At 38.2% G+C, this 19,968-nt stretch overlaps 2 protein-coding genes across 5 annotated transcripts in view; both read left to right on the top strand.

The window, feature by feature from the left end:
* MED13L (mediator complex subunit 13L) overlaps positions 1–19,968 on the top strand; it is a 415,135-nt gene that overhangs the window by 138,787 nt on the left and 256,380 nt on the right. The gene's annotated exons all lie outside the window — the stretch shown is intronic.
* On the top strand, positions 1,068–11,936 carry LOC122456749. Its single transcript, XM_043497784.1, has 2 exons — positions 1,068–6,048; positions 6,183–11,936. Exon 2 carries the CDS (start codon positions 10,196–10,198, stop codon positions 11,207–11,209), a length of 1,014 nt encoding a protein of 337 aa, XP_043353719.1. The 5' UTR covers positions 1,068–6,048; positions 6,183–10,195; the 3' UTR covers positions 11,210–11,936.

The following is a 19,968-nucleotide window of genomic DNA, read 5'->3' as shown; positions in this document are numbered from 1 at the left end:
GTCTATTTTTATTTAGAATAATAAGTGAAAATAATACAAATCATTTTAATATTATGATTTAGATCATGCATGTACGAACTTGATGAAATTCTAAAACTGTGTGGTCTGGATAAGGTCATACATTAGCTCACCAGACTTTAAGTGAAGTGAGCTGTAGCTCACGAAAACGTATGCTCAAATAAATTTGTTAGTCTCTAAGGTGCCACAAATACTCCTTTTCTTTTTGCGGATACAGACTAAAACATCTGTTGTTGCTTCTAGTCTCTCCTTTCACTAGCTATAGCAGTTATCATGGTGGCAAAGACCATTTCAAGAGCAGGATAAAGATGACACCAAAAATCTTAAGCCTATTGGTGGCTGCTACCTGTGATTTTGAAGACAGGAAAGTCTGTCAATTCAGAATTGGTGAAATGATGATGATGCAGAAATCATAGGAACAAATAATAATTCCCACATCTCACCACACAGAGAGTCCCTTTGTAAACCATACCATTTAATGTTTCTCCACTGCAACAGATTTAGGGTGAGAGTATCTGAGAAGACTGTAAAAACACACAAGAAACAGCAGTAAAGTAAAAGAAGAAGAAAGGACGAGTGTTGCATCTAACAGTGGTAATTTTATGAACATCTCATCTACTGTGCTTAGCTCCACATATAAGAGTGCCATCTAGTGGCACACCACAGCTTCGATATCTTACATAGATCTAGATACCATGGAAAAGATCTGACAGACTAATGGCTGACCTAAAAGTTCCCTTTGCCTGTTGTCATTATTATCTGACAGAAAGCAAAAGGGAGAACGTACAAAATTGGAATGAGTAGATGTAAAACAAATAACAAAAGCTCCTGATTATCGGACCATTTTAACATTTACTAGTTAAGCAAATAATAAAACAGAAAAGATCAGCTGTTTATAACAGACATCATTTTCTCTCTGGAACATATATGTGTAATGAGCTTGACTAATGATTACATATGGGTGCTTTTCAGAATTAACCAGTACTTGACAGTGCAGTATCTTCCAGTAGCAATTAAAAATATATTTAGAGTTAGTTTGGTTCATGGAGAATTACAAATCACAAGACTCAAAAAGCCCTCCCTGATATAAAGAGCTGGCTAAGGGAAAAAAGCAACAATAACACAATGCTTTACCCTTGTTATAATTAGGCTTGGCGGAATTCAGTGTTTATGTTTTATAATTTTGACAGACATCCATGTTTATTTTAAAGCATTTTAAAATGTATCGACTTACATTTTCACAGTTGTACAAAATTATATTTTAAGCATTTTTCCCATTTTTTGTCAATTTAAATTTTCACAGTTGTGGGAAATTATGGGGGATGTTTTAGAGAATGGGGGAGTTGGACAAATATTTTATGACAGTAGACCTTGGGATTAAAAAAATTAAAGTTTTATAACTGTTAAAACACAAATTTTCAACATCACATGTCAAAATATACAAAACAAATAACTTTAAATCAAACTCTAGTAAGTTCTCAAGCAGCAGTTCTTTATATTGCCTATCTGTAAATTTCAATTATCAGCGGAAATATTTTTGTATGTGTACAGTAAAATGATTACCGATATTCACCAATAAAAATCTAGTTCTTCCAAGCCTAATTGTAATCCATATTCCTAAAATGCACTCAAAATTCTTGTCTTTTGACTGTATTTCAGAGTTGTATTACTGTGACAGTTGAAATCTAGTACGATAGGGAATCCATATGTGCAGCTAATTCTTTTGGAGGCTGGGAAGGTACAAAAGCAATTTTACATCTGAATCAGTGAACAAGCATATTATGGAATGTAAAAAGAAAAAGAGTACTTGTGGCCCCATTAGAGACTAACAAATTTATTAGAGCATAAAGCATTTCGTGAGCTACAGCTCACTTCATCGGATGCAAATGTGTTCATCCTTAAGAAAAGTAAATCATTGCACTGATAATTCTGCAGTTGGGAAATTACACTGCGACCAGAAGGAGTTTGCATTTCATGGTGAAGACTGTTTAATTGTGCAATTTTCTCCTGCCTCTAGAAGCACAAAAACTCAAAGCTTTAAGATATAGCATTAAACATTTTATTAGACTGACTTAGAATTAGATTATTATTACTGTCATCACATCTGAGTCAATGCTTTTAAACCAAATTTGCTTGCTTCCACAGTGGTTCAGCACAGCTCTTTGGGAGAGGAAGAATGTTTGCTAACATATAAAACCTGCTGCTGTTAGTCACAGGAGTTTTTAAAAAATCAGTTGGGTCAGAAATTGTAAATGTGCTATAATTTTCAGTTTGCCATAAAAATTCTCTTGAAATCCTCTTCACCTGGTGCTAAGCAGTAAACCAGAAATTCCTGTTTGCTGACATGCAGAAGTCACAATTTCAATTTTAACATGCTGAGCAGCGGAATTGAAGCACTCTTAAATTTAAGCCGTGAGGGGAGGGGAGCACAGGGCTGTGCTGAATGATCAGCTTTGTTGCTTTACATTAATTAATAAAAACCTACTGCATTTTTTAGTGCCCTCTCTCACAATGTTTAAAATAAGATATTTTACATGGCTTGCCTTTGAAGGATTTTTGGATAATAATGTAACAGGAAATATTTATATGGATAACATTTTCTGATAGAAAACAAAGTCATAGTACTGTGTATTTTTCAAGGTTCCATACGGTGACACCTCTGAGTTCACCATTGATTTCCATTTATAAAAACCTATTTTCAGGGATTCATAACTTGTCAGTATTAAATTACATTGTGCTAAGACTTGTGTATATTGTCTTAGATTAAACATTGCATTTTAAAATTGATTTTAAATAAATTATTAGAATTTTAACCCTTTCCTAGATATACAGAGTCAAAATATATTTATTTAGACATTGATGGAAGCCTTTCTTGCATGCTATGTAACAAAAGCCTGTTTCTTCCAAGTGGTATTTTGGGTGATTGTTCTCCAAAACACATTTTGAAACAGACAAGGTTATTTACAGTTCAGAAATATGTGCTGAACATGCACATGTGGTTACTTCTCATAATATTTTTGCAATTTAATTTATTTGTCAATCCCTTTATGAGGATTTAAGTCAGGGATTTTTAAAGAAGCCTATGGAAGACAGGTGCCCACATTGCTTTGAAAGTCAATGGCAGTTGAGTGCCTAACTCTTAGGTCCTTTGAAAAATCTTAGCCTAAAATCCTATCAGTGATCTCTGTTTAAAGTCTGAAGAGAATAATAAACTAAAATAAAAATAATATATTTATGCAGTGCCTCCCATTTCAAAGGACCTCACAGTTTGATCAGAACCTAATCCGGCTTTTCAATTTCTTATATTTGTGAGCCAGTACTTGGAAGGGATACCTCTAAGGAAAATCTGTTAGGAGGGAAAAGATTGCCTGTACCAGCGTGGTGTTGGTATTTATTACTCTTGTATGATAGTGCCCACAGTGTATACTTGGTGCTTTCCAGTCAGGAACGCAAGGTCCCTATGTTAAGGAGCTCATTTTTACTAAAATAGAAAACCAAGATGCTTCATTTCTCCCAGTGCCATGCTGTTGATGAAATCATAGATGCTGTTAAGTATGTTGTGTAAAAGGTAATACATTGGAGGCAAAAGTGTTGCACAGATTATTGTGAGCATGAAAAAACTCTAATAAATCCAGTGAATGAGTGAGAAATGTGACTCTATTGTTGGCACTCTGCTGTTTTGCAGAGATTTAAGTTGTAGGCAGAGCCAACTCTCTCTTCTTGCTGTGTTGAAGACGCCATTCATTGATTTCTGTCAAAAAGAAAAGCTTTTTTTTTTTTTTTTTTTTAAATTATTTTAAAGCAAAAGCTGTCCAGGCCCTGTGGATTATTAAGATCTGTTAGCAGCCAGTTGCTCTTTCTTTGGGTAATTGGCTGTCAGAGGCAGAGAGAGGACTCTTACCACTTCTTTTGGCTGTTGATTAAGTGGAACAGTTGGATCAGTAACAGATTCAAGATTTAATGTGACAGATATTCTCCTTGACACAACCCCCATGATTAGCACAAATTCCTAGAGTTTATATACCTCGGAGCATAGTTTAGATTTAATATAATAGTTTTTTTCCTGGAGCATAAAATGCATCAGAATTGGTATATTGACAGTTTTATGGTGCAAAACAAGCATGGCTGCAAGAGGCTGATTGGTTTAATGTTGACAGTTTTATTTAATAAGAAGATTGTCAATGGTCTGAATAAAATAAGTTGTTTGCAGTGTAGCACAGTTTATATTTACTATCTGGAAGATAAAAATGTTGTGCAAAGTTCCCTTAAAATTTTTGAATCATACTATGTCTCTGGCTTCTGTTTAAAAAAAAAAAAAGCGTTAATCAAAGTAGACTTTCCTATCTCTTCTGTCCTGAGACGGATCTGCTGTAGCATAAATGTAGTGTCCAGACATTCTTCCTTTTTCTCTCTCTCTGTCCTTGGAACTATTATATATGTTATATTTTCTAGTATGATTTGTAATTGCTAGGTCACAGGGCCAGTGTTTAACATACAACATGCTCATGAATGCGAAGGTAACTATGGTATATTGGTATGTTCTAATTGTTGTGAAGGTTTCCTTTATCTTTTATAATCCCAGCAATGCCCTCGTGCTTCAAGTATGACTGTCTTGTCATCATACTGCTCTGTGAATCAAGAAAATGGGAAATGCTTCATGCGATTGTATTCCAGCCCTTTTTTCTCTAGTTATGGGTCTTGTAACAATAGGAACAGGGAGAAAAACTTCAGATGTTGACGAATGTTCAAGAAAAACCTTATGCACGCCTCTGTGCCTTTTGATAGTTGGCATCAAATGGTCCCTGGGTTACACTTAGATGTAACAATCAAAGCAGAATTCATCTTAAATTGAACAAAATAAATATATAACAGCAGATTATAGAAAGTATCACAGAGATTAAAAGATGGTAAGTATTGTAATGGCTGAATAGGAGATGACAAGCTTCCCTCCAAACTACAGAAGCACTAAACTTTCAATTTCAGAATATTTTGTAGATTTTACTTGATCATATACATGGCAGGAAAATGTTTAGCTTTGCCTGTTGGAGCTCAGTGAGAATGTGCACTTTGATTAGTAACCCATTCGGTTATATTCCAGCTAGCCCTTTTATAAAGATATTACTAACTACAAGAAGTTCTTTAGGGTGGGTCAAAATACATATTAGCTTTTGTTAAACTGTCCAGTCTCCTCAAATTTACTCTGTCCAACTTCATTCTTTCCTGTTGTAAAATATGTGAAAAGAAATCATTGGTAGTCATAAGTCATGGATAGCTTATGTTCTTTTCAGATAGGTTCTTCTAGTTCCTCCTGTCAATCCATCTGAGAATACAAAACAACACAAAAAAACCTTTTTTTCAATTAGCAAACCTTCTGTTTTGCTATGTGATCCTGTGCAAAATGACTTTGCATTAGAATGCTATAAAAATTTAAAGAAAGTGACCCCTGAACAGGTTACACTTCAGGATTCTTGGTATAGTCATAGTTCATGGGTGATGTACAGGATATATAATTAAGGCTTGTTGATACAGACACTGCAAGTAGGCTATAAAATGTACAAAGTTTGTTATAACTTGTCACATTATAGTAATATTTTTAAATAAGTTTATCATATTTTTTTAAAGAAGAAAAAGGCACCACTTCATGTACAGTAGCAGCGAGCTACTGTCTTTCCTAATTTAATTTGACTTGTAGATTTGTCTGTCTCTAACACAAGTAAGCCGGGGGGGGGGGGGAGGTGGAAGGGGAGGAAAAAAGCTGACCTTATTTACCTGATTATATAGCACTGATGTAAATGTGCTGTCAAAAGATGAATCCATGACATAGATCCTGATTTAAGCACAGGCCAATATGGTGAAGTCGTCCATTATTTTTGTAATATAAAGTGTGAATCTTGTGATCTTTCGATTCATTTAGAGACTAATTGTTTTAGGACAGATTATACCATTGGCATACTAGTTGGAATGTTTTTCTTTTAATTTCTTGAGCCAGATTTTGGTTCTTAACAATGTGAATGTTCAATCTCTTGTCAGGTTTCAGAGTAGCAGCCGTGTTAGTCTGTATTCGCAAAAAGAAAAGGAGTACTTGTGGCACCTTAGAGACTAACAAATTTATTTGAGCATAAGCTTTTGTGAGCTACAGCTCACTTCATCGGATCTCTTGTCAGTGAATGTTCTTGGAAATGCTGGCTTGAAATGATGAAGCAAAATGGGACCTTCTTACTGAATTGGATTTAACAGGCCTGACTTCTACAATGTGTTGCTGTCTCTCTCTGCAGAATGAGCATCAGGACATCCTTTAACTTGATGAGAAACTATTTTAATATGTAACTTTAAGTAGCAGGGCTATCTAATCTTGCACATATAAGAAACTTTTATGAAAGAATCAGAATATACTTTAGAATGAAATATTAAGAATGGCTTTCCCTAATAATTATAAGAATGTGATTCTGGATAGTCCTTCCACAGTTTGTTTGAAGCAGCTTACTGACTCTATTTTTGTATACATTGCATGGAATTTATTTTAAAAAGGTGATTCCTCTAAAGTTGACTTTATTGTTGTGGTAGGATAGCCATGTATATTTCTATTGCCTTGTGAGGCTGCAAGTATCAGATTCCACCTGGCTGGTGTTCAAGAAAATCCACTCTCCATGTTGGAAAATTAAAGAGAAACTTGCTAGAAGCGAGTGAATTATGTGATGTATGTAAAGTTTTTTCTTTAGCTCCTGGCTTCCCTCTCTGATACAGCAGGCTCCCTTTTTTAGGAATCCCTGCTCCCAGGCTATCATCCTGTAACATATGGTCACCTGACCCACAGACCAGCACAAGTGCAAACCCGTCATCTGGAACATGAATAATTAGGCATAGGTAGAGCTGAATCCAACTCCCTTTAAAAGGCCAGCTCACTCTTTGATATTTGCACTGTCTAGATGTTGCAACATACAACCATTATCTCATAACACACAGAGTGAAACTCTGCCCTCACTGAAGTCACAGGCAAAACTTCCATTGGCTTTGGTGTTACTCACAATGTCTGGCAAGCTTTTTAATACCGTAGAGGAAATAGAGTTAATTTGAGTTGGTGTTTCATCCTGAATACTTGTTGATTTTTTTTTTTTGTCTGTGCGGGTAGTGTGTCTGAACAGTAGTACAATTTGTGTCAATTCATAATGCATTATTTTCAGCTGAGTTTGTTGTTGTGCTTTTGACTCTCTCACAGCAACTTTGCTTCTTCATTTTTAAGTCCTACATTATGGTAATCTCATTGGTTACCTACTTCTGTGCCTCCACCAAAACTTGAACATTTCTCCTCTTCTGGAGCTAAATGAAATAGGAACAGACTTCTAATGAAGAGCAACCTGCATCTGAAAAAAAGGATTAGCAAACTACATCAAAACACAGGAAGAAAATAAAAAAAGGATGAGTTACCAGTTTCTAGACAGATACTGTAACTTTGGGTGTGTGGGCCTTGCAAGTTTCATCAGCTACAGATATAAAGCCAAAAACATAAGAAATAATGCAGCAACTAACACCACATCGGGTGCTATGAGCAACAAGATAACGAAGGTAAAATATTATACTACAAAATAAAACGTAAAGAAATATCTAAAAGGAAAGACAAAATGTGTAGCTTAGACTTGTTGCTAAGAATAAAAATGTCTCGAATTTGGAAAACAAGTTCAGAAGTTCTAAGCTAATTGTTTGTCCAATTTCTGAGTCACTGAAAGCCTGAGACATGGTTATATTTATGATAGCCTTTTTCTCAAGAATACTCCAGAGTAATGGTTTAGTGAATGGAGCACTTGAGAGGGCTCACAGAACCCTTCAACCAGTCCTTATTGGAGAGGAGCAATCTTAGACTATTGTTGCATTTTTAAGTGTCAAAGGTTGTGAGTGAGTCTTTAAAATGATCCAGAAATATGAGGTAAATACAATACAATGGATGCTGTAGAACAGTGGTGGGCAACCTGCAGGCCGCACACGACCCATCAGGATAATCCGCTGCTGGGCAGCCAGACTGTTTACATTTGCATGGGCGCCTGCAGCTCCCAGTGGCTGTGGTTCACCATTCCCAGCCAATGGGAGCTGCTGGGAGTGGCGGCCAGCACGTCCCTGCAGCCCATGCTGCTACCCGCAGCTCCCATTGGCTGGGAACGGCGAACGGCGGCCACTGGGAACTGTGGGCGGCTGTGCAAATGTAAACAAACTGTCTGACGGCCCTCCAGCGGATTACCCTGATGGTCCACAGGTTGCCCACCACTGCTGTAGACTATTAATTCCTAGATTTCTGTGAGAAAACACACAGAGGGTCAGGGTTCATTATAATAATGAAAGCAGCCACCTACTGCAGAACAACAGAGATTTAATTTGTTTTCCTTTAGCTAAATGAGAATATATTGCAACAATCAGTGGAAAACTTATGACTTGCCTCAAGTGGCCTGTAAAGATATCTATTTTTGTTCACAGTCAAGGTGGAAGGACATACTGAGTGGGGTCCTGAAGGGATTGGTTCAGGTTCTGTTCAATATTTTCATCGATGGTTTAGATTATGGTATACAGAGTACGCTTATACGGTTGCAGACAATGACAAGCTGGGAGGGGTTGCAAGTGCTTTGGAGGATAGGAAAATTCAAATTCAAAATAGTCTGGACAGACTGGAGAAATGGTCTGAAGTAAATATGATGAAACTCAATAAGGACAAATGAAAAGTACTCCACTCTAATGTACGGAGTAGCATGTTTGGGAAGGAAGGAGTGGGCAAGACCAATCGAATGGCATCCTTCTACTCAGGAAATGTGCGGAGCACGAGCTTGTGATCACAAACACAATCTTCAGACAAAGGAACAGGTTCAAAACAACTTGGCAACAGCACCGCTCAAAACAGTGGCTTCTCCTAAACTATATAATTGTAAGAACACAGACTCTGAGATGTTCAGATCACTCGTGTTATGAGGAGCCAATGATTGCTGGATTGACCATGGCCTAGTGAAGTCAGTCATATACATCAGGGTTGCACTGAAACATAGAAAGCAATCCAAATCACACAGATGGCAGTACAACATCCAAAGACTTCAAACCTCAGTGCACCAAGAGAACTTCAAAACACTCCTCAGTGAAAAACTTATCATATGCACACCTGAAAATCACAACACAAGTGTCGAAGAAGACTGGGAAGCCCTACAACAGACCATCCATAATGCATGTGAGGAAACCATTGGCTTTGCTACCTGCTGCCATTAGGGCTGGTTTGAGAACAACAACATTGAGATTACAGCCTTTTTGGACCAGAAGAGAGAGGCTTTCTGTGACTGGCAAAACCACCGATCATCCAGTCAGAAGCAGAGGTCTTTCCATCAGCTCAAACTGAAGTTCAAAGGAGGATCCAAAAAATTAAAAAGAAATGGTGGGAGGACAAAGCTAAAGGAATCCAAACTTTCACTGACAGACATGATATGCAAAGGTTTTTTTTGTGAGACAAAGACCCTGTACGGACGAAGCTCAAGTGGCCTCACACCTCTGGGATCTGAAGATGGTAGTACCCTTTTTAAAGATAACAAATCCATCGAAGAGTACTAGAAGGAACACTACCATAAGCTTCCAAATTGAGAATCGACTGACTGATGACACCATTGACTCCATCCCTCAGTACACAGTCTGGGAAACTCGTGCCAACCCACCAACACCTGAGGAGGTCGTCGAAGCAATTAAACAAATAAAGAACAATAAAGCACTAGGTCCTGATGGCATACCAGCTGAAGTACTGAAAGTGGGGGGATAAACACTGACTAACGAGCTTGATTTTCTCCTCCTCAAAATCTGGTGCTGTCTTATGGAATGCTAACATCATTACCATTTTCAAAAAGGGAGATGCCCAACTATGGCAACGATCAAGGCATTGCCCTCCTCTCCATGCCATGGAAGATTCTAGCTAAAATTTTATGGAAACGCCTGCTCCCGCTTGCAGTGTGGCTTCAGACCATCATGAGGCACCACTGACATGACTTTCGCAGCCAGGCAGATCCAAGGAAAATGTCAATAACAACATCAAGAGCTGTATATCGCCTTTATCGATCTGACCAAAGCCTTCAGCTCTGTCAACCGTGAGGCTCTCTGGAAAATCATGTCAACATTTGGCTGCCTAAACTAATTTACCACCATTGTAAGACTCCTCCATGGCCAGATGACTGTGTCCATCCTGTTCAGTGGCTCTACCTCTGAGACCTTTGTCGTCCAAACTGGCGTAAAACAAGGTTCTGTGCTGGCATCCACCCTTTTCTCCATTTTATTAGCAGCCATGAAAACATTAACCCAGGACTGTCTACCACAGAGTATTGGCATCCAGTATCAGACTGGCAGCAACCTTTTCAACCTTTCTCATCTCCGTGCCAGAACTAAAGTAATATTGGCAACAATAACTGAACTCCAGTGTGCAGATGATTGGGCTGTAGTTGCACGCTCAAAGGAGGATCTACAAACAAACCTTAATTTCTTCTCTCAGACTTACAAAAGCCTAGGGTTAACTCTGAACATTGCCAAAACAAAAGTTCTCCACCCACTAGTACCTAGCAAGGAAGACCAACATCGACAAAGAACTGGAAATGTAGAATACTTTGCCTGTCTTGGCAGCCATTTCTCACAGAGGGCAGACATAGACTTCGAGAATCAGCAGAAACTCTGCTGTGCCAGCCTTGCCTTTGGCAGATTGTCTCACTGGGTGTTCAACAATCACAACATAGGAACACAAGGTAGACTTTTAGTTTATAAAGTGGTGGTAATCTCAACTCTTCTCTGTGGCGGTGAGACTTGGGTGACCTATAGAAAACACCTGAAAAACTTGGAACGCCAACACCAGCGGTTTCTTTGGAAGATCCTCAACATAAAGTGGGAGGATTGCCACACTAATGTCAGTGTCCTCACAGAGGCCAACATCTTCAGTGTTGAGGCCCTGATTATCCCGCACTATCTGAGGTGGAGCGGGCACTGTGTGGGCATGCCTGATATATGCTTACCAGAACTGCTGTACCCACAACTCACCAAAGGAGAAAGGAAGCAGGGAGGCCAAAATAAATGCTTTAAAGACATCCTCAAGATAAACATCAAGAAAAGTGGCATTGACACCAGACCCTGCGAGACAGTAGCCCAGGATAGGGATAACTGGCAAAGACTCTGTCAGAGAGGGAATGTCCACTTTTGAGGGAAATTGCCTTACCCTGGTCACAGAAAAACACCAGAAAAGAAAGGAAAGACAACATTCATGCAGCAATTGTGGCCCAACCTTGACTTCAGAAACCACCGGCAATGTCTGCCAACCAATCTGTGTGGCTCAAGGATCAGATTCCTCAGTTACCAAAGGACCCATAAAAACAAAAATCTGTGAAAGAGATCATCCTTGACCTCAAGGGGTCACCAAAGATGACTCCACTTAGGAAGGAACAATCAATTGAACAAATACAAAATGGGAAATGACTGCCTAGAAAGGAATACTGCAGAAAGATATCTGGGGTTTATACTGGATCAGAAGCTGAATATGAGTCAAAAGTGTAACACTGTTTAAACAAAAGAAAAAAACCCAATAAAAACATGAACATCATTCTGGGATGTATTAGCAGGAGTGTTGTAAGCAAGACACAAGAAGTAATTTTTCCACTCTACTTCATGCTGTTAAGGCCTAAGCTGGAGTATTGTGTCCAATTCTGGGTGCTATGTTTCAGGAGAGATGTGGGTAAATCGGAGCAAGTCCAGAGGAAAGCAACAAAAATGATTCAAGGTTTAGAAAACAAGATCTGTGAAGAAAGATTCTAAAAATTGAGTTTGGTTTGTCTGGAGAAGAGAAAACTGAGAAGGGACATAACAGTTTTCAAACACATAAAAGGTTGTTACAAGGAGGAGGGAGAAAAATTGTTCTCCTTAACCTCTTAGGATAGCACAAGAAGCAATGGGCTAAAATTGCAGCAAAGTGGGCTTAGGTTGAACATTAGGAAAATCTTCCTAACTGTCAGGGTGGCTAAGCACTGGAATAAATTGCCTAGAGAGGTGGTAGAATCTCCATCATTGGATGTTTTTAAGAGCAGGTTAGACACACACCTGTCAGGGATGGTCTAGATAATAGTTAGCCCTGCTTTGAATGCAGGGGACTGGACTAGATGACTCTCGAGTTCCCTTCCTGCCCTACGCTTCTATGATTCTATTCCTTGCCTGAACTGAGACATTCTTTAGGAATTCAACTGTTTTGGCGTAGTTTTCCACAGGATAAGACTCTAGAAATGAAAAAGCCTACAGTTGATCAAAACCATTATATTCTGAAAAAGCTCTACAAAAGAGAAAGTAGATCTTCTGTCAGATGTTTCAGAAGTTATATTCCTAGTCCACACAAAGAAAATTTAGAACTGAGATGTTACTTACTTCGCAAAACAAATGATGAGATACATAAACAGAAAACAGGTTCCAGAGTAGCAGCTGTGTTAGTCTGTATTCGCAAAAAGAAAAGGAGTACTTGTGGCACCTGAGAGACTAACAAATTTATTTGAGCATAAGCTTTCGTGAGCTCCAGCTCACTTCATCGAACGCATCCGATGAAGTGAGCTGTAGCTCACGAAAGCTTATGCTAAAATAAATTTGTTAGTCTCTCAGGTGCCACAAGTACTCCTTTTCTAATAAACAGAAAAGGCACTGTAAAATATGAATTGTGATGTTCCTTTTTCTGTAGTGATTTGAATTATTCTGATGGCAAAATATCTACCTTAGGTTGATTCTACTATACTGTATGTTTTTTTTTTTAAAATAAGCAAAAAAACAAAACAAAACGGAATAAGAGTTATGTTTAAACTCAGTGCTCTGACAAATAATTGATACAACGGTTTAAGAGGATTTTTGTTACAATCTATTTGATATTCTGTGTGCCTTGCAGAAAGTTGTAATGATCTTTTGGCTAAAGTACTGGACTGGAAGTCAAAAGACCTGGATTCTATTTTTGATTCTACCAGAGACTTCCTGTGGAACTTGGAGCAAGTCACTTAACTTTCTATGCTTGTTTCCCCTTCTGTCTAATAGATAATGCTTGCTTACTTCACAGGGGTACTCTGTGTAATTCACTAATGTATTGTAAAGTGATTTGAGATTGTCGGGTGGAAGGGGCTTTAAAGTGCACAGCGCTGTGATTATTTTAAAATTATTGGCATCTATATAAAAACACATTGTTAGAACACAATTATACATTTTACTCACATAGGCTTGGTTTCTATTTGAGACTAGACTACATTTAAATAGGCCCTATAGAGTAACAGAATACAATACAATGTGAACTGGAACAGTAATCTCTAATCTTATTCTTCTCTATATAAAATACAGAGAACATCCTCAAGCAGGTTCTACTGAAGTACGCAATGTTAATGATGCGTTGTTTAAAAACCACATGATTTTAAGGAAATTAGAAAGGGAGCCTTCAACAGTAAAATAATAAATGCTGTTTACCTTATCAGTATGCACTGAATACTTCCAAAAAGCAGTCTGAGGGTCACTGAGTGAATCATCTAAAACTGAGTTTTTGTTCCAGAAAGTATTACATGCAATATTTTTCGAAAGATGTTTTTTTATTTATATATAAAACATATCTTTCAAAAAATATTAAGTTCAATATAGATATAAAAGAACTTACCTCATCTGCCCACAACCCAATCCTCCCCATGTTCTCTGTCCTTGAATCAGATTTGCATAGAATCTGTGATGCCTCACCATGGTACACACTGCAGCATTATAACAAAACTGGATTGTGGTAGGGAACCTGAAGGACAAAAACAACTAAGCTTAGGTAATAATAATTCTGAGCCTCCCTCTTAGAAGACATTTGGAGGTACTCAGCAGAACAAGATGAAGTTAGTGAATTTTTTTGACCTTACCTTTGCAGATGATAGAGGCATTTGTTGCAATCTGCATACTGTTATATTACCACCATGGCAGCATCTTAGTCTCCTCTTCTGATTGATGGAGGTTTGAAAATATCTGTAATTTAGAAAAAGACATGGCTAACATAAAAGCCTAACAAAATACAAGTGTAGAGATAATTCCTCTTGGGGAAAAATTAACAGGACTGTGTGGAGAATTATTGACTGAATTCCATCTTCAACCCAATTAGAGGGAAATATGCCTGATAAAATTTAGCATATAAACTCACAAAGAGTCAGATAATAAATGATGAGGAGACTAAAATAAGATACAGAAATCCAAGCAAAATTCCAGAAACTATATATTGGTCTGTCTTCCTCTCTATTCTAATTAAAGATCAAATTAGCATTTTTCTAGGTCATCTAAAATTGCCCACTCTGTGATAACAATCCATGAGACATTATTGATAATCAGCCAATAAAATAGGACTGCAGAATCATTTGAAAAGGTTACGCTATCAGTATCTTTATATTATACACTGTTTGTTTTTTTCAAACCAGGGAGGCTAGCTCCCAAAGTGCTGTCAGATTAGATGAGGCTTTAAATAAAATTCTGTATAAATACCAAATGGACTTTAAGGGAAGATGTTCATCAGATAATGAAAGAAGGGTGATACATTTAATCTTGGTCCTCTAAAAGTCAGTCATTCATGCTTTCTTAAGATGCTGAGAAAGCATTTAAGTGAATTGAAGGGGAATTTATTATTTGCTGTTATGGAAAGCTTTGGACTTTTAGCCTCAAATTTTTGTCCTATATTACACTACCTGATAGTCTCCATTAGCTGAGATCAAAATCGGTCCATGTGACAAAGCTCTGTCCTTGCCTCCGTGCCATCCTCCCACATTTCCTGGAGGATTTCGCTAGCCTCAGAGGCTCACTGAGACCCTGCATGTAACCCTTCTCTCTCTAGAGACAAGGGTCACAGTCTACTGAGCCATTTTCATCATAAGCCAGTGAGGGAGGTGAGGAGAAGTTATCCTTCCTTGCACAGTCTCTGTTGTCTCCCAGTCTCAGTGATTAATCAGGGGGCAAAGGTGGCGGGGGGAGCCCGGGCCTACCCTCTGCTCTAGGCTCCAGCCCAGGGACCCTAATAGTATCAGCTATGGTAGCTGACCTTTTAGAAACATGACATGTACAATTCCCTGGGCTACTTCCCCCACAGCAGCCCTCACTTCCTCAAGCTCCACTTTACCCTTACCTCAGGGCCTCCTTCCTTGTGCCTGTTATGGTGTGTACTACTCAGCCTCTCCAATAGCACAACTTCCTCTCACAGCTCCTGACATGCACACCCACCTGACTAACTGGGAGGCTTTTAATTAGTTTCAGCCAGCCCCTGATTGGCTTCAGGTGTCCCAATCAACCGAGCCTTCTCCCTGCCTTCTGGAAAGTTCTTAATTGGCCCCAGGTGTCTTAATTGACCTGGAGCAGCTGCCATTTCACTTATCCTGGTACCAGGGATTTATTTAGCCTGGAGCTAATATATCTATCTCCCACTACTTTTCTATAGCCATCTGGCCTTGCCCCGTCACAGTCCAGTAATATCCACTTGAAACATCACATGCTTCTGCATTGTACTGTTTGTTGTTGCATTTTTTGCTTTAATTATTGAGCTTTGGCAGCCAACATATATGATATGCACCTGATATCGAAAAGACAGAAAAAATGAAATTAATAAAAAACCATCATATTCTGGCCTCAGTTCTATGGCAGACTGCTGTGCCTGGGAAAGCCACATTGTGCAATATGTTGCAGGAACAGAGAATTAGTTTTTAAGTTTGCCTTTTTTGTTTATTTCCAGAATAGAAGAATATATTCTGCATATAAAAGATACAGGAGTTTTAGTAAATTTGCAAGGATCTTCCTTTATGACAGTCTAAGTGGGGAAAAAAAATTGACTTTTTTTGGCTAGTCTGTAGAATACATTATTAAATGTTTCTGTCTGTCTCTGTAGTGAACACAATTAAATCTGCTTCTCATTCTGGAATTCGCTAAATATTTTTGAATTTACCAAAACATGGAACTTTTTGTAACCTTTTAAAAATAAATTACTAAACTTCATATAATTCTAGCTGTATTTCAAGCAAGTTGTGAAATTACTAGCCTTATTGATAGATCATTGTTAGAGGAACTGTGGAGAAAACTGATCAGTATATCACATTTATTGATGTTCCTAGTAAGTGATGATTACCAGAAAAAGGTTCTCATATACAGCACAGTAAGGCGCAAATTCATTTCTGGTGCAAGTGGGCATAGTACCATTAACATCAGTGTAGTTGTGCTTGCATTTGGCTAAAAAATGAGAGGTAAATGAATAATGTGATCAGAAATTTCCTTGGACAAATAAAGTGCAATAGAAGTATTGAACAAAAAACTATGATTCAGATTCTTGTACTCTATGGACTCTTCATAATAATACCTAAATGTGATATGACATTTTTCATCAGTTGATCTCAAAAACACTTTACAAATGAGGGAAGTATCAATATTTCCATTTTACAGCTGGGGAAGCTAAGACACAGAGAGGTGAAGTGACTATTAACAGTGAAAATATTTCAGTTATAAGTATTTTTAAGAATTCTAATTATTACTTCATCATCAAGCCTGTTTTTTTTTTAAAAGCATCTAATTCTATTGGTGTGTTTACATTACATGACTATACATTAGTAAATGATCCATTCAACTCACATCTACATTTTTACAAAATGACTATTTTAACCTCCCTTTAAAAAAAAAATCTGTTAGCACATTTGAGTTAATTTTGTATAATTGCGTAATTTCTTGTTATATGGTTACACTGGTATCAAGAACATGACCTGTTGTGGATTTTTTGCTTGTTCTTGTGATTTATCTGGAGTTTTATCTGCTGAATAATCTTTCTTATCTAACTTTCAGTCTTTTTTCATTTGTGGACACGTAACAAATTTCAAATGGAGGTGCAGACCCTTTTGGAAATCTTAGACATAGTCTGCTTACCCCCTTGTTGAAGGCCACTGTTTTATGGTGGTAACAACTTTCACAGACCCCTGAGACAGTCTGTGGACCCAGGGGTCTGCAGACCACAGGTTGAAAACCACTGTTCTGGTAAATACGGGGGTTACAATAATTCGTCACAAAACATTTGAGCTACATAAAAGAACTGGAAATAGAAAAAACGAGGGTTTGATCTGTGTTACTATAGGAGAAATGCAAAATTACATCATGTGATCTCCTTGATGTAAATTTTAATATAGTATAGAAAAGATGTAGAAAATTATTGATGCCCGATGCAACAGTAACTTACTGTCAACAGCTGGTATGCATTTTGGTGGTGAATTACAATTTACATGCCAGTTGATTTCTAAGGCTTTGGGGGATTGAAAATACTCAGTGTGTACTTGCGTACATCTTATCTCCTACTACAAAAGCAGTGGAGTGTACAAATCAGCCTTCTTGGGGTTTTGGTTCATATGGAATGTTGTCTTAGTCATGTTGCCTTTGGTTTGCGCAACATGGCTTTCAAAAGATACACATGGTATGTTTACAATGTCTCTTGTTTGGCTCCTTCTGGCTTTGTTAAAGAAGATCAAATGGCTGTTAGTCTTTAATTCATCATGTTATGCTGAAGGGACAACATAGGTTTAGAAGTTGCCACCTGCTCTGATATAGTTAAAAATAAAGAAGTTTGGTATTTAATCAAGAGAAGGATGAAGATTTAAAAAATGCATAGGTAAAACCCATGAAAGCTGGTATTTTGGTTCTAACTCATTTATTTGTCCTTAAATTGTGTGTGTTTTGTAACATTTTGGAGGGGATTTAATAACATTACATGTCCTCAAATGCTATAATAGTTTTCTCCCTTTTTCTCTTATTTTTAAGAATTTTAGATTTAAGAATCGATGAATATAAAGATGAGGCTTATTCATACCTTTCTTGTCACTAAATATTTGACATTAGATATAGATTTGTCAGCCTTATCTAAGAAATTTCTGACATTTTTATTATTTATTTATATATGTAATTTATATTACCGTAGTTCCTAGGAGCCATAGTAATGGATCAGGACCTCATTGTGCTTGTCACTGTACAAACACAGAATTGTAAGATGGTTCCTGCCCCAAAGAGCTTACAATCTAAGTATAAGTGAAAAGACAACAGATAGATATGAACAGACATATGGGGAGTACAAGGAAACAACGAGGCAGAATTGGTCAGCGTGATGGGCAGAGGTGTCAGCATACCTGTACCCTTAATGTTTGTCAAGATTTTTGTAGGCATGATGGAAAAAGAGTTTTAAGGAGGATGATGAGTTAGTTTTGCAAAGGTTTACAAGGAGCTCTTCCAAAGTGTGAGGGCCAGGATGCAAGAAAATGCCGTGCTTGTCTGGAAATTTTAACAAGTGATGATGGAAGCTGGCATCATGGGCTGATCAGAGGCAGGCGTCGACATCTTGTTAGTGAATGAGATCATAGTTAATCCCCAACCTATCTGTCAAGGGCCTTGAAAGTGAAGACAGCTAGCTTATGTTTACTACAATAGAGAAGGGGGAGCCAGTGAATGTTGGCAAAGAGAGGGATGACATAGTCAAAGTGACAGCTAGGAAAATTATCTTTGGAGCTGCATTCTGAATGGGTGTGAGCAGGACAAGATGGCATTTGTCAAGTCCAGAGAGAAGGATTTTGCATTAATCAAGCTGTGAGATGAGAGTCTGGATAGGAATTATAGCTATATGGATGGATAAGAAAAGCCGTATCTTAGAGATAATTATGCAGAAAAAATCTGTGAGATTTAGACATAGTCCAGCGAGGAGCTAGAGAGAAATCTGAGTAAAAGATGACACCCAGGTTATGGACCTGAGTGACAGGCAGAGAGTGGTGATGTCCACAGCAATCAATAAAGTACATAACAGGGAGGGCTTGTGGAGGATAATTGAGTGCTCTGTTTTAGCTATGTTGAGCTTGAGCTAATAGGTAGAACTCCATGAGGAAATGTCAGAGAGAAAGAACAAGTTTTTACTTTGGACAGAAAAAGACAAGTCTGGAGTAGAGAAGTAGATCTGAGAGTCCTCAGTATAGGGATGGTAGTTGAATTTGTTTGTGGATGAGATTACCCAGAGATACATGTAGAGAAAGAAGAGAAAAGGGATCAAGGATGGAGACCTGTGGAACCCATATAGAAAGTTGTAGTGGGGATGAGAAGGATTCTCTGAAGGACATGTAAAGGGAGCGATTAGAAAGGTAGGAGGAGAACCAGGAGAGGATGGAATCAGAGGGAAAACAAAGCCTTAAGGAGGAGGACATGGTCAGTGTTGTCAATGCACCTGACAGGTCAAGGAGGATGAGGATGGAGTGCTGGTTCTGCAGTTGGCTAAGAAGAGGTCATTAGACTTTGGCAAGTTTATTTTCAGTGACGTGCAAGGAGTGGAATTGGATTGAGTGGTTCTCGGGTGGAATTGGAGGAGAGGGATTCCTCCAGACAGCAATTGTAAATAGCTTGTTCAATCATTTTAGAGATGAAATACGGACGGAAGATGGGGTGGTAGTTAGAGAGGCAAGTGGGGTCAAGGGTGGGGTTTTTTTAAGATGAGACGGACTAAAATATGCTTGTATTGTGAGGGGAAAGAGCTGGAGGAGATTGAGGAATTAAGGAGAAAAGTAAGGGAGAGGGTGAGGGTGGGTACTAGAGAGATCAGGAGATGGAACTGGGGTAATGGAGGCAAGTGGAGAGATTAGAGGAGGAGAGCAAACAAGAAACTTCTGCACCTGTGACCGGGAGAAGGAAGAGAGAGTTGTAGGAGGGGACAAGAAGTCAAGGTAAGGCAGTTGTGGGGAAGAATATGTCGTATTTTGTCAATTTTCTCTTGAAAGAAATTGGGAAGATCTTGTGTGGAGATGGAAGTGAAAGCAGGAGTGTGGAAGGGTTTGAAGAGTCAGTCAAAGGTGGTGAAAAGATAACTGAGATTGGGGACACGGGATTCAATTAAATTGGCAAAATAGAGTTTAGCTAGGAATATGGCAGAACAGAAAAAGTAGAGAG

Source organism: Dermochelys coriacea, chromosome 15 (genome assembly GCF_009764565.3).
Source record: "Dermochelys coriacea isolate rDerCor1 chromosome 15, rDerCor1.pri.v4, whole genome shotgun sequence".
Taxonomy (NCBI): domain Eukaryota; kingdom Metazoa; phylum Chordata; order Testudines; family Dermochelyidae; genus Dermochelys; species Dermochelys coriacea.
Note: the sequence above shows the minus strand (reverse complement) of the source record. Positions and strands in the feature narration are given on the sequence as shown.

What these genes read in the sequence shown, in the direction of transcription:
- LOC122456749 (XM_043497784.1), top strand. Translation starts at nt 10,196, where the DNA reads ATGACTGTGTCCATCCTGTTCAGTGGCTCTACCTCTGAGACCTTTGTC.